The following is an 18,987-nucleotide window of genomic DNA, read 5'->3' on the forward strand; positions in this document are numbered from 1 at the left end:
TATGTCGTATGCAGGTGCCAACTAGCCGGGTATCCGCTAAGAAGAGCCACTCTCCTAAACAGTAGGTCATAGCAGGTCTCACCACAATCTTGTAAACATTTCCTTTCACTCTTGCTGCTTTTATTCTGTTAAAAAACAACCCTGGCAGCTCTTCTCCACCTCTTCTCCACTTGTCTCATGCACTGTCTGTTGCTTTGAATGGTCTGCCACAGACATTTAAACTCACCCACCTTCACTACCTCTACTCCTTACTTCTTTACTACTCTGCCTGTCTCCCTTTCATTCTCACATATGTATTTTGTCTTGCTTCTACTGACTTCATTCCTCTTCTCTCCAGGTCATACCTCCACCTCTCCAGGCTCTCCTTATCTGCTCCCCACTCTCACTAGACACGGCAGTGTTGTCTGCAAATATCATCTGTCAACATGTCCATCGCTGCCACAAACAAGAAGGGCTTCAGCACTCATCACTGAGCTTACACCCACCCCCACCTTGAACTTTCACTGACACTTCTACTGTACACCTCACTGATGTCTCGCTGTACTGCACCACACTTTGCCACTCTTGATTTTCTCATTTAGTATCACAGTTCCTTTCTTAGTACCTTATCATAAGCCTTCGCTAGATACACAAAGACACAAAAAAAAAACCCTCTCACCTTCTCTATCAAAATTCTTAAAGCAAAAGTTGCATCTATAGTACTCTCATGGCATGAAGCCATACTGCTGCTCACTGATCATCACCCCTGTCCTTAACCTTCCCTTCAACCACTTATTCCCACGGTTTCATGGTATGACTCATCAACTTTATCTCTCTGTAGTTATTACTAGGCTTGTCACGATACTGCAATTGCAAAGTCGATACCGACTTTGCCAGGACTCCATACAAATTTGAAACAGGTATTAGATTAAGATCAAGTTTAAAGGTGTTGGTTTGGAGGTTTTATCCAGTTCACAAATTATTTAGATAATTTCATTGCAGACCCTGAAGATAAAATATATTTTAGAACATACTAATAAACTAAGGGTTCAGCAAACAGCACAATACCTAACATCTAAATAATGTAATTATTGTAGAAGAGCATTATGGAAAAGTTACAAATACATTATGGATAAAGGGTGCTTTTACTTATACTTAAAATAATAATAATAATAATAATAATAATAATAATAATAATAATAATAATAATAATAATAATAAAAAAATAAGTTGTGAAAAACAGAGCACTCACTTTTAAATCTGACCACACAGTTTGCTACATCAAAATAGGTGACACATTTGAATAAATTACTGTAAAAATAGAAAAGTTACATTTCATCATCTTGCCTGCGGCTGCCTGCTGCTCTCTCTCTGCAGCTTTTTGCATCCTCAGCGCTACTCATCAGTCCTGAAACCGCTGCTCTGCTCCAGACTTTCACCTTTCATTTGCTCTGTTTAGGTCTTGGACTCTATGCTAAGTTCAGCTATGGTTCCCTCACTGCTAAGTGATAATTGCTAAGTGGCTAATGTTACTGTGTGTGCCAGACAGGTTAACATTTATGATAACTGTCTAAAACTTCAGTGTTGTTGAAACAGGAGGTTTACTGACGACTGAAATTCTTCCTAAAGTGTCGTTCAGTGTCATAAACGTTAACTTCTTTAGTTGTTAGTGAGGAGAGGAGCTCTTTGCCTCACTGTGTCAGCTACAGGAAGTAAAGACAGCACTGTTTCTATCAGTGTTGTTGCAAATACGTATGCATTTCCTCACTCTCCAGGATTGTGTTAAACATTCTGGTTAAAATGTCCGTTGACCTCTCTTCTAGACACCATCACACATCCACAGGTATGTCTTCTGGAACACCAGTCCTTCCATCTCTTCATAGCTGTCCTCACTTCCTCCTTACAAATCTTCTGCACTTCCTGCACTAACCTTTCTCTATTTGTCCCCCTCTTTCATTTTCTTCATTAATCAGCTTCTCAAAGTACTCCTTCCTTGTTTTCAACACTCTTCCTTCGTTTGTTAGTTCCCATCTCTATCTGTAACCACCCTAACATCCTTTCCAGCCATCTCGCCAATCAATACAAGTTTTCCTTCCTTAGTGTTCAACCTCATACACATTTCACTATAAGCTTTTTCCTTTGTTACCTCTCCCAGCCTATCAGACTTTATCTTTTCTAACCTTTTCCTTTGAATACTTTCCTCAATTCCTTGTCTTCTTTCCTCTGTAAAGAATCAAACACCTTTTTGGCAGTGTCCTTTACGGCTTCATCTGTATTTTTCCAGTCATCTGGAAACTCTTCACTACCCAGAGCCTTTCTCTTGCAAACACAATACATCTACCTTCCTCCTCGCCATCATATCAGTCAACTCTCTCCCTTTACCTGTCTTGGTTCCTACATTTAAAATCCCTAGTCTCATCTCCATATTCCAGCCTCTTCTTTTCGTTTCGTTTCTCTTGTTCTGGCTCAGAACACACTTTCAGCCTCGCTTCTTCCTTTGTCTTTGGCCAACAGGACCACAGTTTGCATCCTGATAGTTAACAGCACTGGAGGCAGTTGTTGTTAAACCAGACCATGACCAATTTGGTATGGAAAGCTCATTCTTGATGATTTGATTGATTTCGATTTTATGCCGAATGCTCTGATGAAAACGTCTTATATCTGGGCATGGGACTGGCAATACATCTGGAAAAATGGTGAGTTTTGTAGGCTGAACTAATTCACACGCCTTAAATACATTTATCTAGTTATTCATCCAACTTTACATTTTTGTTCTCATCTTTAAATACAATAAACCTTACTTCATAAATTAATGTGCCAAATGATGTAACATAATATTCATACTCTAAATTGTAAAATGTAGAAATATCAACAATGAGTATAAAAATAAACCTGGCTAAATCAAGGAAATTAAAATGATACAACTCTTTTATAAGGCGTTATAGGTGCATAAACACTACTAATGGATCATTGCTTGATAGTGGTTGCTAGGCAACATGATTACATATGTAAGAACCTTTAGGGGCCTTTTAGATACCTGTGTGAAAAGTTTGGTTGCACAACTGATTGTGTGGGAGTAGTTTGCAGACAAACCAACAAATATTTTTTCTATTACACTAAAATACACGATCACCTGTGGCAGTGTGAACTTCATATGTCAGTGTTTCTCATACAACTCATTCTGTTGAGTTTAAAAGACAAAATGTACATTTGAAAGGTCTGGGAAAACCTGTGTTTCCAAATTTAATTCTTTCTAGACGACAATATGCCCCTTGAGATGACAAGAAACTATTTAAAGTATGTAGTCTTGGCATTGTCCAGTTACAGAACTACCCCAGTTTGAACATCACCACACAAACTTATACTATACTTGTTGGGGAAAGAAAAAGACTACTTTGGAACATATTCTCAGCCCAGACATCCTAAAGTTCATAATTTCAACTGCAGCCTTTTGCATTCAATACATACAAAATCAAATCTTTTGAGCAAAATTTTGTGTCACAGCACATTCATTTTCTGTATGTTTTGCACATTTCGGTACATGTAGTACAGGCATTGTGTGCTGTTACTGTAATAGTTTGACTCTTCTAAATGTTTATGCATATCTACCAACCAAAGCCAATTATGGATTAAGTGTTCAAGATGCCAGGCAAAGGATTTAAAATATAAGTGTGTCAACAAGTGTTATGCCGTATCAAATGAAGACTCCATCCAGATGCTCTAGCCAACATAAGAATCCATGACTAATGGCAATGGCAGTGTTAAATGGAATGAATGTGTTAGCATATTTTATACAATATTTGTTAATATAAAAATTTTGATATGCTAAAATATATGGATACTACTGAGATCAGAAATAATTACTCTTCATGATACTGATTATGATAAAGATCAGCTGACAAATCACAGCTTAAAGAGACAATTATTAGTTACTAATATTTACTGAAGCTATGTTTTTTTTTTGTTGTTGTTTTTTCAGCTACTATTTATTCACCACCAACTGTAATCTCTTGGGTTTCTGAACGAGATAAAATGCTCTACAATTACATAAGAAATATCAAGGGAGGGATATTGCTTGCAGTCTATAGGGCAATCGATTAAATCAACACCTGAATACATGGTTGCATAGAAACGGGGATATTAGTGAAACCTGCTGCTCCTGTGCATATAAACAAGTTTATCACATTATTTTCGATAGCAAAATAAGGGCAATCAATAGACTTGGATGCAAGGTAAAGTGAAGCATTAAGTTGCTGAAAAATGGGAGATGGATGGAAAAGTGGGATAAAGGGGAGAGAAAACAACAGCACATAGCAGAAAGTCTGCTTCCCTTTAATTGATGAGTTATTAAAATCATTATTTCTCAGCGTCCTAGTTCTATCACAAAGATCGATGGCAGGCACCACTGAACGGCCACACTAAAACACTTGCACACGTACACAAAACACTTGTGGGAGATGGTCGGGCCTTTGTGCCCTTCAGTCTAGCATTGTCTCTCCACAGGATAAAGCCCCCCTCCACAAGCCCGTGGACACAAACACTGCACTAGAACAGTTAATGCACCTGCATACGTGCACAGCAGCATGTATGCAAGCACGTATACACCTCAGTCTGATCTCAGAGGATTTCATTACAGTGTGTTGATGCGCCGAAACATCTGCATTACACTATTGACTCTTTAGCTGTCGCTCGACTTGCCGATCAGCTCGAGGAAATACCCAATCAAGAGGGCTGTACCACTGGAGGTGCTCATTAATTGTGACATTGGAAATCAATTTACATGCGCAGTGCATGAGAGGAGTAATATGGAAGTCAACATTTACTCTTTCGTCTGAGTCCCCAAGTACAAAAAAAGCATTCAGAGAGATGATAGTGTTACTGAGGTGTTTCTGTGATTACGTAATTTGAAATCTTGTTTTCTCTTAGTATTATAGCTATGCAGTAAAAGAGTGGCAATAAATATCCTTATATAGAAAGCTTTATATCCTTTAAGAGGTGAGAAAGGGGTACGAGAAAACTAGGAGAGAGAAAAAAGAAAAGACAAACAAATCCAAATGAAAGTGTCGTGTGAAAATAGTTACATGTTGATTATATTATAACATGTAGACACCTTTAACTGGCAGGTGCAGCTGAATGTATACATTCTCATAAATCCTAGGCTGCTGTACTTACACAGCTATCAATATCTGGCTGGAGTAGATCTAGTAAAGCTAGAAGAAGCAAATCAGGTACAGCAACACAAAAAAAGTAGATGAAGGGCTGTAATTAAAAAGTAAAAAAAAACAAACCCTCATACATACCTATTTATTTGAAAGACATCCACAGATTTAATATCTATAAATCAAAAGAAATGACTCTAATGGAAGAGCCATCACACAGCATTTACACTAAGGCTGAACAGGCACATATTTTAACTATCTGTTCCTCTTTTGATCTGCCGTCTTTTGCTGCTGCGAGGTAATTCTGCTCGACACGTGATGACAGATCTCAAAACTGTTAGTTTTGTCAATTTTCTGCTGACCAGCTGTTTTGGTTGGGCGGCAGATTCGTCTCCTTCGCACTGATGCACTCAGAATATACTTTATTCGATATGAGCCTTCAAAACTGCCTGTGTTGAGCATATGGCACTGCGGTGAAGAATGCAGAACATTCAAGAAGCTGAAAATGGTGAGGTACAATGAGGGAAGCAAGAGCCTATCAATTAAGAAGAAGTGAGCACAGGGTTATTCAAAAAAAAAAAAATGCAATAGAAGAAGAAGATATGAAGTGGGTGGGGTGTGATGAAAAGAGATGAAGGAGGTGAGAGAAAATGATCACACACCCCATCAAAATGCAAAATGGAGCACTTGGGAGTATTCCCCAGCCGGTACTATTAACCAGCGGAGAGCTGCTCCGGTTAACATATGGTGAGGAAAGTTCTGAGTGCATATAGACAAGGCCATCATCGGTAAGGGGGCTTCTTTCAGTGATCAAAGACCGTAAGCTCACACTTTGAGACCTGACCAGCCTTCAGGGACATTTTAAAGGGATGAGATGGAAATCACCACAGAACTGGCAGATAATTGTGTGTTTTACCGTGAGGTGGGGAGAGGTGTTTTTTTTATTTACCTGTGGCACTAAATTCCAGTGTGAATACGAACACTGGGGTGGGCAAAGAACACATCTGTCCATCAGCGTGCAAGCTCATGCTGCTCGTCCACATCATTACAACTCAATCGCGGGGCGTTTGAGTGAGCTAGCGCAAACAGCACTCAGCGCTGCTCTGTCCCACTCAGGGAGATACAGTAATGCACTTCTGAAATATGACACCCTTCCCTGGCACCACACTCGTACTGTGTACAACCCTCTGCATAACAGAATGCTGCAGTTGTGCCTAAAATGCAAGACTCTGTTGTTGCCCTGTACCGCGATACAGGATCTGAATGAAATCCATGGATATTCAGCTCCTGTTGAATATATTCATTAAAAAGACTGCACATTGGGACATTTTTTTCTTGATTTTTATTGAATTATAAGTTTCATGCATGATACTGGTAACAGATTTCAAAATTCCAACTGTGAGTGGTGCATCAAATATTCCACCTTTTATATTTTATACTTAACCCCATTAGATGTGACCCCATTGGCATGCTGCTTAAATAATCTCTCTGTAAAATGATTAGCAACACGGACCCATAGCCATAAAATTCAGCTTTTCCATTGATTACGGGGTAATAGCTAGATAGATTAATGCGCTTCTCACGGGGTTCTCACCTCGGCAATGAATCTGAATCACTCATGCACACGGAGCAAGTGGAGCAGCCTCAGTAACCCACATTTGTATCCTCACTCATATATATCTAATGCCAATTACTGATTGGTCCTTCACCAAGCTTCTTCACGTCCTCCTCAGCAGTCTTGCATGAATCCACCCTGACGTGGCATGTCACAGAGCTGAGCTAGATCAATTTAGAAATGTCATTTTTGGAAAAGTGATGATGAAATTCAGCTGTCAGGTCGCGCAGTAGAAACACATCAGGATAAAATCTGAAGTCAAAATGAGCAAGTGTTGGAGGATGTGAAATAAAAAAAAGGGGGGGGGGGGGGGGGCACCATCATACTATATTGCAGAGTAAGTGAAAAATGTATGATGGAACTCTGCTTTCAGATCTCACAGGCTCAATATCCCCAGCCACCGATAATGCGCAACACTACATCACCGACATTAAATATTCAGGGGCTCGCTACACCTAGGTGAACTTGTGCACCTATACACTCACCTCGAGCACACAATGGAAACAGTCTGTTAAAGATGACTCGAGCAGAACAGAATTTACATTAGCAAGTCAACTGCAACAACTGCTCCTTTCAAACCAGATGTCAGAGCTATTAAACTCTATACATGAGCTCAGGACTCATTGCAATGAGGAACACATGCCAGCCCCATTCAGCTGAGCAGTTCAACTATGGCTATAGAAATATGACTATTTCTTTCTGAAAATGAAGTCATTTATAATGAAGGGCACTATATGTAGTATTAATGAGACCTTTTTTAGTTGCGGCCACAACGATAATCTTTGAGTGGCCCCGAGCCAACATAAAAAAAGCAATTTCCTAAACCAAACTGAACTCAGTCAGTTTTACCATTTTAAATGGTGAATAAGGGAAGCAGAATTCAAAGCACTTAGAGAGCAAGGGAGAAAAACGGCTTTAATATAGTTTTGGAAAAGATTTTCCATTGTGCATAATGTTGGTGCTTTTCTAATGTCTTTCCAAAGTGCAACAGAAGTCCAAAAGCGGATAATGAAAGACATTTTTAATAGATGTTTGCAACATACACCGTCTTCTCTCCTCTCCTAGAAGTGTGTGGTGCCCAGCAGTGAAAGCGTCAACTTAGCGCTCCAAAAAAGAATGACAAAGTGAATGACATCATTACTGAACTGTTCCCTCACCGAAAAAAAAAAAACAGTCTGTCATCCATCCACAGACATGACTTTCCCAGCACCAGACAATTATATATAATCTATTTTACAGTAATGACAACAATACTAACAGCCTGCATCTTACCTGGTTATTGATGCACAGAGCAAGGTGCTTCCTCTCCCGAGCCAGACTCCCGCTGCGCAGTCTCACCTCCTCTCCTTGGTGAACATTTCTGTAAGGACATCACTCAAGTTAGAGTGCAAAACTCTCAAAAATATGAAATATGTCAGAATCTCTCGACATGCGAGGAGCCTGTACTCTGTGTCCAGCTGCAGAGAGTACCGATACGTAGGGTTTTAAAATCACTCATCAGTGCTTGAAGCAGCCGTTACCGGAGCTTCCCGTTTAACCGAAATAACAAACACTGCTGCTTTACATTTGGGACTAAGGCGAGTCGCTGCGCGGGTTACTAACCTGTACGTGCCGCTCCTCAGCATGACGAGCTCTCCACCCGCAGTCAGACAGAGATGCAGTGAACACTTAGAGTCGGGAGCAGCCGGTGAGCGACCACACTTGGAAAATTTTCGCAGCCAATGGGATGCTGAGGGTGTGCGCGTGCCCCCCGCCTCTGCTTTTCAATACAGCGCCCCCCCCGCGCGTGTTGACACGGCGTCATTTAACTTGGCGATCGACTTTAATCGCTGTATTCTGCGCGGTTTATCTTTTGCGTGTGTGTGTGTGTGTGTGTGTGTGTGTGTGTGTGTGTGTGTGTGTGCGCGCGCGCGCGGGGGGGGGGGGGGGGGAGGGGGGAGGTTGCTGGGAATTGCTCACGGTGTGCCAATCTATTTGCTCTTAGCAACTAACTTCCAGGGTGTGGGTTGGACTCAAGTTAAACAAACAGCACGATTGATATTTTATATCACGCCACCCTACACAGACTCAGGTGAGAACCGAAGAGGTGAGGTATAAAGATGCCTAAATACTAAAAGGCCTCCTTTAAGGGTCGTTTTGCTGTAGGGCCTATCAAACCATCAGATTTGGCCTTTTGGATGGAGGACTTCCAAATCTGCCCGCTGTCCACCTACTATAAAAGGATCCTTATCCCGGTGTCCTACAGCCTAGTCTTTTTGCTTGGCCTGAGTTTAAACGGCGTCCTGCTGTGGTGCGTTATCTGTCGGACGCGCCGCTGGAGCAACACGGTGATCTACCTGACCAACCTCGCAGTCGCGGACCTCCTCTTCGTGTTGGCCCTTCCTCCACTTATCATCAGCGATGCTATGGGAAACTTCTGGCCCTTCGGCAACATCTTCTGCAAAACTGTTAGATTTGTCTTTCTGGTCAACCTCCACTGTAGCATAATGTTTGTCACCTGCGTCAGCGTTCACCGGTTCATCGGGGTGTGCTATCCCATCGCTGCTGTGCGCCTCAGGACCAGAAAGTTCGCCATCCTTGCGTCAGGGTCCATTTGGATTCTAGCCAATGCCGAGATTTCACCGACATTTGTGTTTGCGCACACGGGTGTGATCAACAACATGACTGTTTGCTTTGAAATGACCGGCCCGACGCAATTTGATATGTTCTTTCCATATGGGCTGTTCTTGGTTATAGCGGGCTTTTTGATCCCATTCTTGGTCGTGGTCACCTGTTACTGCTCCATGATAAAGGTGCTGTACTGCGGGGCCGCGGACTGCATTTCTAATACCAGGAAACAGCGTGTGCGCAAAAAGTGCTTGTATACCCTTTTAACTGTGTGCCTCATGTTTGCCGTTTGTTTTGTGCCGTATCATATTGTCCGCACTGTCTACATGTTTGTCAGAGTCTACATGCCAGGAAACTGTCATCTGCTGAACCTGGCCATGATCACGTTTAAAGTCTGGAAACCGGTTGTCGTGCTAAACTGCTGCGTAAATCCTCTCATCTACTTCTGTAGTTCTCAGCCAAAGCGTCTGAAGTTCAGAGCCTGGCTCTGGAGGAGGAATAAAAGAGTGGAGCCCACTGTGTGTCTGGTCAGCAAGAGGTGTGAAGGGTATAATCCGTGAAGGGATGTGATCGGTAGACAACAGTGATTTAAATTATCCTACAAACGCATTCTCTGTGTTTTATACTTCATTTTATTGATTTAAATTAAAAAATGCATTTGTCATAACTAAACAATATACAAAATTTCACTAATTGTGCAATTATTATGCAAATACTAAGGTCATCTTGCAATTAACTTGCAAAACTGGAGCAACACCACAATCAACAGACTGCTCAATAGAAAGCAGCAACACTGTGGTCATAGGTGACATTAAACATTTGTGGGAACTGGTGCCCTCTGTCGTATGTAGAGAATCTTATTTCTAAAAGAGAAGAAATATTCAGTTCAAAAATGGAAAATAAGACAGGTCTAAAATATTCCAAACAGTGACAATATGTAGCCATAAAACAAACACATCAGCGAACACTCGGAACAGTAATTCAAGTGAAGATTAAAAATAACCTGGAGGTAAAAAGCGCTTCAAATTTCCATTGAAAATAGGACATTTTTTTAAAGCATCGTCTATTTTAGCATATACTTGTCTCGAGGCACAGAGTGACAGTGTTGGAGCAGCAGACAGCTGAATGAAGGGCATCATTTCAGAACACTCCTGTAAGCAAGTGATGACAGATGGCTGGAGAAGTGGTCTGGGATCTGAGCGAAGAGAAGACAGGACAGATTAAATGAAGAAGAAAAACCCCCACAGTGGAAGTTACAACAGCGAAGAAGCAAAGCCTACAAACAGAACAATAATAGAAAAAACATAATGTTCTATCACTGTAAAGATAAGAGGCTGAACGGATTAATAAATGGCTCTCTTTGAATATGAATTGCATAAAGTGTGTGTGTGTTTGTATACCTGTGCGCCCAGCCTGGAGAGATAGCGGTTGCGTAAGCCAAAAGCAGACATGGGTGCCAGTCTAGCCAGCTCACCCTGTGTCGGCTTACTTGGCTGCCTTTCTTTCCTGCAGGAAAAAATAAAATAACATAGACACTTTGAACATCTCTGCAGCCAACACTAACATGAACACAATTATGCAAATATTACAATAGGATTAGTCACCCAGTCTGCTGCAGAAGACAGAGAAAAGGACACAAAAGTATTACAGAACTACTTCAATAAAAAAAAAAAAAAAAAAAGGATGCTTTAAAAAAAAATGTTTAATTGAATGTCATTGTTCATGGCATCAAATGTGATCTTTTCAATAACTTTGAATTTTTCTGTACCATTTCACAGTCATCTTGTACACAGTTCAATGTCAGTTAAAGTTTAATACAAGTTTTCTCTGTTAAACAATTGCAGTGAGTTCCCGACACCACAGAGCAAACAAGCTGACCGAGCAGCCATTTCTGAGTATAGTCATTTAAATGTGTAACTACCTTTTTTTTTTCTTCCCTTTTTGTACTATTAATTGTACTGGCTGTCTTTATGTATGTATGAAATTCTTGTTAAGACTCGAATAAGGGTTCATTTGCCCAACTGAGGTAGTGAATGTTAATCATCCACAGTGCGTGACCCTGCCATTAACACAAAATCCTCCTCCCACATTACTGGAATGGTCAGTGTTAAGCTGAATATGTTGTTACACCATTAAGATAAAGCAAATATCAATTTGGGGAAGTGCTTAGAAAGAATTAATTACCTGAGCTTGATAAAAGAGCAATAAAGACAATCGATAAAACACAATTCTTGCGTGGAACTGATCTGACTCTTTAAATAAATAAAGGTCACATTAATGGAAGAGTTTATAAAAGTTGAGACTGTGAATATCATTACATGGGTAAGCGCGTCAAAGGTGTATCTCATTTATATATATATATATATATATATATATATATTTATATATATATATATATATATATATATATATATATATATATATATATATATATATATATATATATATATATATATATATATATATAATTAATTAAAAAAAAGAAGATCTTTAAGGTAATTGTAACATTTGATGATGGAACAGAAAATAAAATTTTATGAACTTTGCAAATCAGCAAAGAGTAAATGAAGAAATAAGAGAATCAGCCAGTAAAGACTTAAACAAAGAGCTCTGCCCTTTTTGAGATAACCTGCCACACAAAGGTCAATGAAACATATTAGAACTGACTATGAGCCCATTGTGCCCAAGCACAGTCCAAAAAGGCTGATTTTGGTTAGTAATTGTGACAAATGGTGTGTACATAAATGAACTGCAGAGCTTTCTGCAACCAGGCTAATAACAGTTGTGCAGAAATGTTGTTGTTTTTTTTGTAAAAACAAGAAAACAAAAAAAACAAAACCCCAAACATTTAAAATCAGTTACCCCATTTTACATGTTAAAAAGCTAAATTAACAATAAATAGTACATGATAAAATCAAAGGACCCCTTCACTCTGTGCTGTAAGTACAAATGTCATCTTTTGATAATTCAAATATTTTTCAAGCATGCTGAACTTTGACACACACAAAAAGTCAGTAGTGAGTGAATCCAAGTAGAAATAAAGTAACTTTGACACGTTGGAGAGTAACTGTGGATTAAGTAGGATATGTCGTTTGTCAAGTGTCCCGTAAAATCGCATTTAGACATTTATGCAAGGTTATGCAACAGTCCCAATTCCAGACAGTCAGTTCTGGTGTGAAGAACCACAGATGACATCACTGGGCGGAGTCAGAACCGCAGTCCTGCCCCATGGTAGCAGATTGAAACCTCAGGGGTGGACACTGCAGCCTGCTGGCTCTGAAGCCCAGGACCATGTGTGTTCGCTCATCATCATCATCATCATCTGGAAAATATCAATTAAGGCATGAACCAGGAGATATTAATCAGTCTGCACAAGTCATAACACACACATAAAAATAGAGATTAGTCAGGTTCTACATGAGTCCAGAAAACATGTGACTTTCATCGTTCTTTCTAATTGTAACTGTGAACTGAAAGTAGAAGTATTGGTTTCATTCAGTGCTGCGAGTACAAAATAAACCAACCACAGCTAACATGCACGTGTCAGTACAAATGAATATGAAAGCCGAAGCACATAACCCAGCCAGCTAATATAGAAAATGACTTCCTGAAGTTAAAGAAGACTCGCTTCAAAACATGTTTGCCTGTGTGTGTTTATTAAAAAAAAAAACTTTTGAACTAAAACCTAATAAAGGATTTTTACCTTTAAAATTTCTCTTTGTTGCAGAACCAACAACAAAGTCTGTGTCAGTCCGCTTCATTTTTATATGTGTAATACATGTATAATATATAATACATACAAAATACATGTTGTACAGGTTTCTTGCATTTTAAGCGTGGATAATAAGAAATCATAACATTATTGATACACTGTATTATATCCCTAGCAAGTCCATAACCCTGTTCTCTGTAACAACCACTCTGAACAAATTAAAGTTTAATCGACCAAAACTTTTGGTATGTTTTATAACCTCTATACATTATTAACTATTATTTGTAGTTAAAACTATTAGTTGTGTCTATATTGGAAGTTTCTGTCTACCTACAATGTGTTTATGTCACTTGACTGCATGAGAGAAGTGTTCAATACGTTTCTGAGATGCTTGTCTAATTGATGCGCAAGTGGGTGGAAAAGCACTGACGGTGTGTGGAAGGTCAAAGCTACTCACTCTGCATCTGAACTGGCTTCTTTACTGAGTTTGGCTCTGGCTGCGGCTGACAGGTTCAAATCTCCTCCTGGAGCAAGAGAAGGAAATAGGCAGATTAAGCAGTGAGTGAATCTGATGGTAAGGAAAAGAGTGTGAGAGTAAAGTGAAAAGATGTCATATGAGAAAGCTTATGAAGAAAATCGGAGACAATAAAGAAACACAAAACAGAGAGGAGTGAAAATGTGGGACAATTCAACACTCCAGTCTTTTCTCACCTTTAATGTAATCCACAAAGTACAGCAACACTGCGGCTATCAGTCCAACTACAAGAAAGTGGAAGGAAAACCAATGCAAAAAAAGACATAACCAACAATGGCACTCACAAGTGTCTAACAAGACTTTGAAAAAAAAAAAAGGGAAACAAAAAGACATAAAAGTACTGACCACAAATGCAGGCGCAAAAAAACACTTCCAGAACCAGGTACCCTTTGCTGTCGAGGATCGCCCCTGCCGCTATGGAAATGATAGCGAGTCCCAGGTTCTGAATGGACTGCATACTAATGTGCAAAGACAGAGAACACACATCAGTGTCAATATAGCAATATTTATATGTTAATGGGTGGCCCAAACAAGCAGAATATGTATAATTTAAGTCTTAATGATAAAAAAAAAGGCACATACAAGCCATAGGCTGTCCCGAGTTGATGTTCAGGCACGACAAAAGCCACCATGGGCCAAAGTGCACAGGCCAATAAGGAGTATGACACGCCAAGCAGGGACTGGAAATCAAGCAAATGCACAGAATCTCACTTTACAATTTCTCAGTTGGCTGAAACCAAAGAAGTTAACTGGACACGAGATAAAACAATTCTCCAACTGAAAAAAAGTTTTTAGTTCATCCACACGAACAGACTCAATTTTCAAGACATACTATAACGGTTTATGAATGTGCAAAATGTTTAAGTGCAGTGTAAAAGGTTGCCAGGGAAGTCACCATTGCGATCCATGGGTTCCAGAAAGTGAAGGCCAGCATCATGTGAGCGGCAAGTGTTGCTGCCACTGCAAGCAATACCCAATACACGTTCCTCCCAGTCTTATCAACCATGAAGCCCAAAACTGGAGATGCAGGGGCTGATATGATGTACACAATACTAGGAAAGATAGACAACGGACAATGAATGATTCATGTTAAAACATTATATAAAGAATATCCTTATATTAAATGAAGAACACGCTATTTTAGGAAATTCACCCGCCACAAAAACTGCAGAATATAAAGAGTGCTAATATCTTAAGGTAGCTTGGTCTCAGTTGCCCAACAGGCAACACCTAAGCTGAGTTACCTGTTGACAGCTCTGGCTTGAGCTGGGGAGAAGCTGAATTTTTCAATGAAGAACACCCTGCGAATGAAAAGACAAGATGATACGTTCACAGTACAAAGCACTGCTTAGCTTTTTGGCTGTTATGACAACAAAAGGAGAGATTGAATTTTCATAGCAGCCATCCGCTCAGTTAGCGCTGACCCATTGTGGCAAATCCATGTCAGTTGCTACGTGATCTGAGAACGCCTTTCAGTGAAGGAAATTCATTTTGTAATGGCTGCAATTGTGTCCTTTCACTTCAAAGCTATTTGTCAAAAACTCCCTTTGTAGTTTAATCACAACACAACATTGTGAGGTTGAACAACTACCTTCATGACGGTTCTTTATTTAATTCTTATCAAGCATTTTAACCATAACAGTGCATTATTTAGAGTCGGAGTTCTTTCTTCACTCAAAGCTAAATGGTTATGGGCACATCACAGGATATGTTGACTTTAGGAAAGACTAAATCAGGTCACTTTTAACATTAAATGAATAACATATAAAATACACCACTAACAAACAAAGATAATGCACTTGGATGTTTGGATCCGTGTGCTGCTTCCTGTATTTCATGAGAAACAGGGGATGCACAGAGCAGACAGCGTTCTGCAGACAGTATATATACTATAAAAGCAATATAAGGACCACTGGAGGAAACATGGTGTTAGAGGAAGAGTGCAGACGTATGGAGTACTCACTGTCCCAGTCCAATAAAGGGGAAAACTGCCACGTAGTAGCCTACACAAACGATGAAGATAAGCCACAGGGCTGCAGGGAAATGCTTCACATCCGTGATCTTGATCACTTCGGCTAACATGCAACACAAAAAACAAATCTGTCTGAGAACACCATTTGCTTTGACCAACTCTAAAAGAATAAATGCTTCTTTAACACATGTCAACCTTTTTCCTTATTGACAAATGCTACAGCATGCCAAATTTAAACGTTTTCTTCCCCGCCGAGTAGTAGTTTTCATCCATGATTCTGCAGACTAAACCATTTGAATACAAAAATGCCATCAGTTCATTATTTTATCATATTTGATGTGCGTGATTTTTTTTTTTAATAATTACTTCATGAGTTAGGCAGGATACACATGGATGCATTTCAGGCTTCAGCGCTCTCACTTCTCATTTCCCTTTTAATAGGGTGACATCATGCGATGCCAACTCAACTTGCTAATGCTGCTTCTGCTGAAAATTTTTGAGAAATTAAACTGTTGACAAGCCAGCAAATGGGTTAACTAATGAAACCACACAATGCAACCATTGCAACCAAAAAAAAAAGGTTTTGAGAGGTCAGAGAGACCTTTGACAACTAACTTCTGGTAATTTCAACCTAAAGACCAAGTGGATATTCTTGACATTTTAAATGTAAATAAATTCAAGAGGTTATTTTTGTCATGTGACTAGGGTTAGAACCACAAAATCACCTCTGGCTATAACTGCCACGAACACAACAACAACAAAAAGTCCAACACAACAGAGAAAGTAGAGTCAAACCAGATAGTTGGTTTTAGAGCTCAACAAAACAAAAACTAAATCTGACTTTGCACACGGGGGCAATCTGCAACGATTGTGGAAGGACTTCTAGTATTCATTCACTGATGTGAGTGAAAGAGGGAAAACACAAAATTGAGGGAGAAAGTATGGGAAGATGTTACCTGTTCCTTCTTGTTCCTTGTTGAGGATCCTCTCGGCTCTTTTGTCAAGGAATCCCAAAACCAAGGCACAGACTAGGGAAAACACGCACGTTATGGCAGCTAAGGGGAGAAAAAGAAATGGAGAATCAGAATCATTTTATTGCCACTAAACATGTTCAGTGAAATTAGAAGCAGCAGGAAACAACACAAAACTGCAAGTTGTGCAAAAGTGGAAACGTCTGCATGTCAGAGGATAACGTTACAAGAACTGGCACTTCTTCTGTTCCTTGTGATTCGTCTGGAACAGCCAGCAGCACTTTTAGTTCTCTATATCACTTCTCTCTGTTGGTTTGTGCTAGCTGTGTTACTTGAACTTAGAAGTAAAAAAGAAAGGGTGTAGCATTTCTACCAAACAAGGAAATAAAGGGGGTGTAACTGGAGTCTGAGAGTGTAAAACTCACCTGACAAGTCAGGTTCAGTGAAGTGCAACTGTAAAACATTTACCTATCAAGAGTGATGCACCCAGCACGGCGTGTCCAGGCGAGCCAACAGCATCTGTAACTCTGTTATAAATCCAGCCCATTATGTTCATGTTCACCGTGCTGCCCTTGGGATGAGCAGAGAAGTCAGTGGCATGCATTTTGTACAGCTTACCTCATTGAAAATATCAAAACAAACAAAAATACAAGTATTTCAAAGCCTGTATAAATGCACTTTTTCATTTGGAGCGTTCTTACCACGCGAGCCATGCTCAGCTGAAGGCCAAATACTAGATTGAGCTCCTTGCCTTTGAACCAGTTCACTGCATATGTGTTTTGGGCTACTGCCAAAGACTCTCCTCCAATACTACCCAAGAAAAGACAACATAGAAGGGATCATGTAAGCAACAAGACTGAAAACCTGAGTCCTAGAATCAGACTTTAATGTCTCTTGACGGATAAATATATGTGACTGAATAACACCACACTGACTTTGTTTTAGCGACTTGATGTGTGTTCGGGTTCGCTAAGAATCCCCCATATATGGTATTTCTGACTATATCATTCATATTCTGTAAGCTGATATGAATCAGTGTCATAAGAAACTGCATGTTTTTTATTACTATTTCAAACAAGAAAAGGACCAATGTTTGTTTGTTTTTTACGTTTTTACATGCTAGTAAAATAAAAAGGTTTAACTAGAAGACAGTTTGTTTTGGTTTTATTACCCAAATATAAATCGTCCAGCTTCCATTAGCCAAAATTGATTTGTCCATGCTCCAGCAGCAAAGACCACCTATGCAGAGGTAGAAAAGTTAAAAACAATCTAATCACCACAGTTTTCCCAAGGATTTTTTCTATTGAGCTATATGGATTTAAACAGAATGTATATCTGTAACTGCATTCTTCTGAAACTTCAAGAGTATATTACCTGTCCAGCACAGACAAAAAGGGAAAAGATGATGGTTCCCAGCCTGTAAACAAGAACATGGGGAAAGATACCAATCAAGACGACATGTACAAAATCCATACGGAGCATTCACTTTTGTCTTTTGGGTGAAAATACATACACAACACATAGTTGGCAAAAACATACAACCGACTGGTTCTTCTCGTTACCTGACACCAAAGACCCGATCAAGCAGAAATCCCCCAAAGAAGCAGAGGACTACATTAGGCCAGGAGTACCAGGCGTACAACTGCATGAAGTCTGCAGTCGTCAGATGCAAATCCTGGGCGAGTCACAGAAGAAAAACAACAGACATTGGACTCTCGCTTTGTGTTAGTTTTTGCTATCATTTTGTGTTGAGCACAATGCACAGTAGGCTCTAGGTTTTTGAATAAATCTGTGTAACAACACCATTTACTAGGAATCTTATTTGACTGTTCTTGTTGTTTATTATGTAGATTTTTTTTGTTTACATAGAGTATGGTGATCTTTAAAAGATAACCTCTGTTCTATATAAAAATAAATCTCCAAAAGCTTGTTAGTGTGGGATTAAAATAAATGTCTGCATTTGGTTTTAAGGCCCTGGTGTAAAAGTTTGAATTATGTGTGAAATACCTGGATGACTTGACTTTGGAGTGCAGCGGGATTATCGTAACAGAAGTAGCTTCCTGGAACAAAGCACCCACATTAGCGGGGCTCAGACGTGACACTATTGCATTTATTATACATTTCATACATAATAAGCAGACAACAACGTGCATTATTTACAGTAGCTTGATAGTATTTAACTTTAGTTAGTCCCAAATCTCCCAAATAGCTCGCCGTGCCGCCTTTTACTCCTTACCGAATCCCAGGAAGCACATAAAAAAAAGGACAACCAGTCGGTGCAGTAAGCGGCTGGGGTCGCAGATGGCGAGCATGGGCCTGCCGGGTCCACTGCCCCTGTCCTCGTCTCCCAACAATCTCTGCCGCTCTTCCAAATCCGCCATGTTCGATTATTTGTGAGGTTCACAGCAGAGAGGAAGACCTAAGAGTGTCAGTCATA

The 18,987-nt window shown here is 39.8% G+C and overlaps 3 protein-coding genes across 5 annotated transcripts in view; 1 reads left to right on the forward strand and 2 right to left on the reverse strand.

Moving 5' to 3' along the window:
* The window catches only part of schip1 (schwannomin interacting protein 1), a 237,586-nt gene extending 229,119 nt beyond the window's left edge, over nucleotides 1–8,467 (reverse strand). The window contains exons 1-2 of the mRNA XM_014408516.3: nucleotides 8,356–8,467; nucleotides 8,026–8,113 (exon numbers count right to left, since the gene is read on the reverse strand). Coding sequence (XP_014264002.3) covers nucleotides 8,026–8,113; nucleotides 8,356–8,378 — 111 coding nt within the window. The 5' untranslated portion in view covers nucleotides 8,379–8,467. The remainder of the gene's footprint in view (nucleotides 1–8,025; nucleotides 8,114–8,355) is intronic.
* Nucleotides 8,468–8,930: 463 nt separating this feature from the next.
* On the forward strand, nucleotides 8,931–9,920 carry LOC101472296 (P2Y purinoceptor 3-like). Its single transcript, XM_004544051.1, has one exon. It carries the CDS (start codon nucleotides 8,931–8,933, stop codon nucleotides 9,918–9,920), a length of 990 nt encoding a protein of 329 aa, XP_004544108.1.
* A 55-nt stretch (nucleotides 9,921–9,975) lies between these two features.
* On the reverse strand, nucleotides 9,976–18,987 carry mfsd1 (major facilitator superfamily domain containing 1). Of its 3 annotated transcripts, XR_001167429.4 has the most exons (18): nucleotides 18,787–18,987; nucleotides 18,558–18,610; nucleotides 18,113–18,225; nucleotides 17,925–17,967; nucleotides 17,722–17,789; nucleotides 17,252–17,360; nucleotides 17,019–17,121; nucleotides 16,536–16,634; nucleotides 15,571–15,682; nucleotides 14,852–14,908; nucleotides 14,503–14,659; nucleotides 14,190–14,287; nucleotides 13,953–14,065; nucleotides 13,784–13,831; nucleotides 13,530–13,596; nucleotides 10,761–10,866; nucleotides 10,364–10,555; nucleotides 9,976–10,223 (listed from the first exon to the last, which is right to left on the reverse strand). XR_001167429.4 is itself a non-coding variant. In XM_004543566.4 (17 exons), exons 1-17 carry the CDS (start codon nucleotides 18,929–18,931, stop codon nucleotides 10,496–10,498), a joined length of 1,551 nt encoding a protein of 516 aa, XP_004543623.1. In that variant the 5' UTR covers nucleotides 18,932–18,987; the 3' UTR covers nucleotides 9,976–10,495. The 3 variants fall into 3 exon arrangements, 2 of the variants coding, with proteins under 2 accessions (XP_004543623.1, XP_012772678.1); XM_004543566.4 differs by having other exon boundaries at nucleotides 9,976–10,555; XM_012917224.3 differs by lacking the exons at nucleotides 9,976–10,223; nucleotides 10,364–10,555; nucleotides 10,761–10,866 and adding an exon at nucleotides 11,812–12,682.

The sequence above is a fragment of the Maylandia zebra genome, linkage group LG14, assembly GCF_041146795.1.
Source record: "Maylandia zebra isolate NMK-2024a linkage group LG14, Mzebra_GT3a, whole genome shotgun sequence".
NCBI lineage: Eukaryota > Metazoa > Chordata > Actinopteri > Cichliformes > Cichlidae > Maylandia > Maylandia zebra.